This window comes from Nanorana parkeri, unplaced genomic scaffold (genome assembly GCF_000935625.1).
Source record: "Nanorana parkeri isolate BGI_ZX_2015 unplaced genomic scaffold, ASM93562v1 scaffold576, whole genome shotgun sequence".
Lineage (NCBI taxonomy): Eukaryota > Metazoa > Chordata > Amphibia > Anura > Dicroglossidae > Nanorana > Nanorana parkeri.
In genome coordinates, this window is record NW_017306844.1 from 266,946 (window position 1) to 267,295 (window position 350).

A 350-nucleotide genomic window follows, 5' to 3' on the forward strand; every position below is an offset into this window, starting at 1 on the left:
GAGAGGAGGATGATGGCACGGAGGAGAGGAGGATGATGGCATGGAGGAAAGATGGATGACAACACAGAGGAGAGGAAGATAATGACATGGAGGATGTAGTCAGGTTCTGTGACATAAATTCCCACAATGCCTCAGGCTGGAAGATGGATTCCTCCGGCCCCGGAGGTGTTAATTGCGATTCATCAATATACGGTGTGCGCGGCGGGAGACTGACCTGAACAAGCTGCGGCAGGAATTCCAGCAATTCATCATCTGACATCTTCCCGATCTGGCGGCACGCCGCGTCACGAATGTTTTCATCTGAGAAGCTGGAGGGAATTGGAAACAATTAGAAAAAGTGAAATAAACCT

The 350-nt window shown here is 49.7% G+C and overlaps 1 protein-coding gene across 1 annotated transcript in view; it reads right to left on the reverse strand.

Annotated features, from left to right (window-relative positions):
• Positions 1-350, reverse strand: part of PIK3C2G (phosphatidylinositol-4-phosphate 3-kinase catalytic subunit type 2 gamma) — a 52,617-nt gene that overhangs the window by 35,151 nt on the left and 17,116 nt on the right. The window contains exon 15 of the mRNA XM_018562385.1: positions 215-308. Coding sequence (XP_018417887.1) covers positions 215-308 — 94 coding nt within the window. The remainder of the gene's footprint in view (positions 1-214; positions 309-350) is intronic.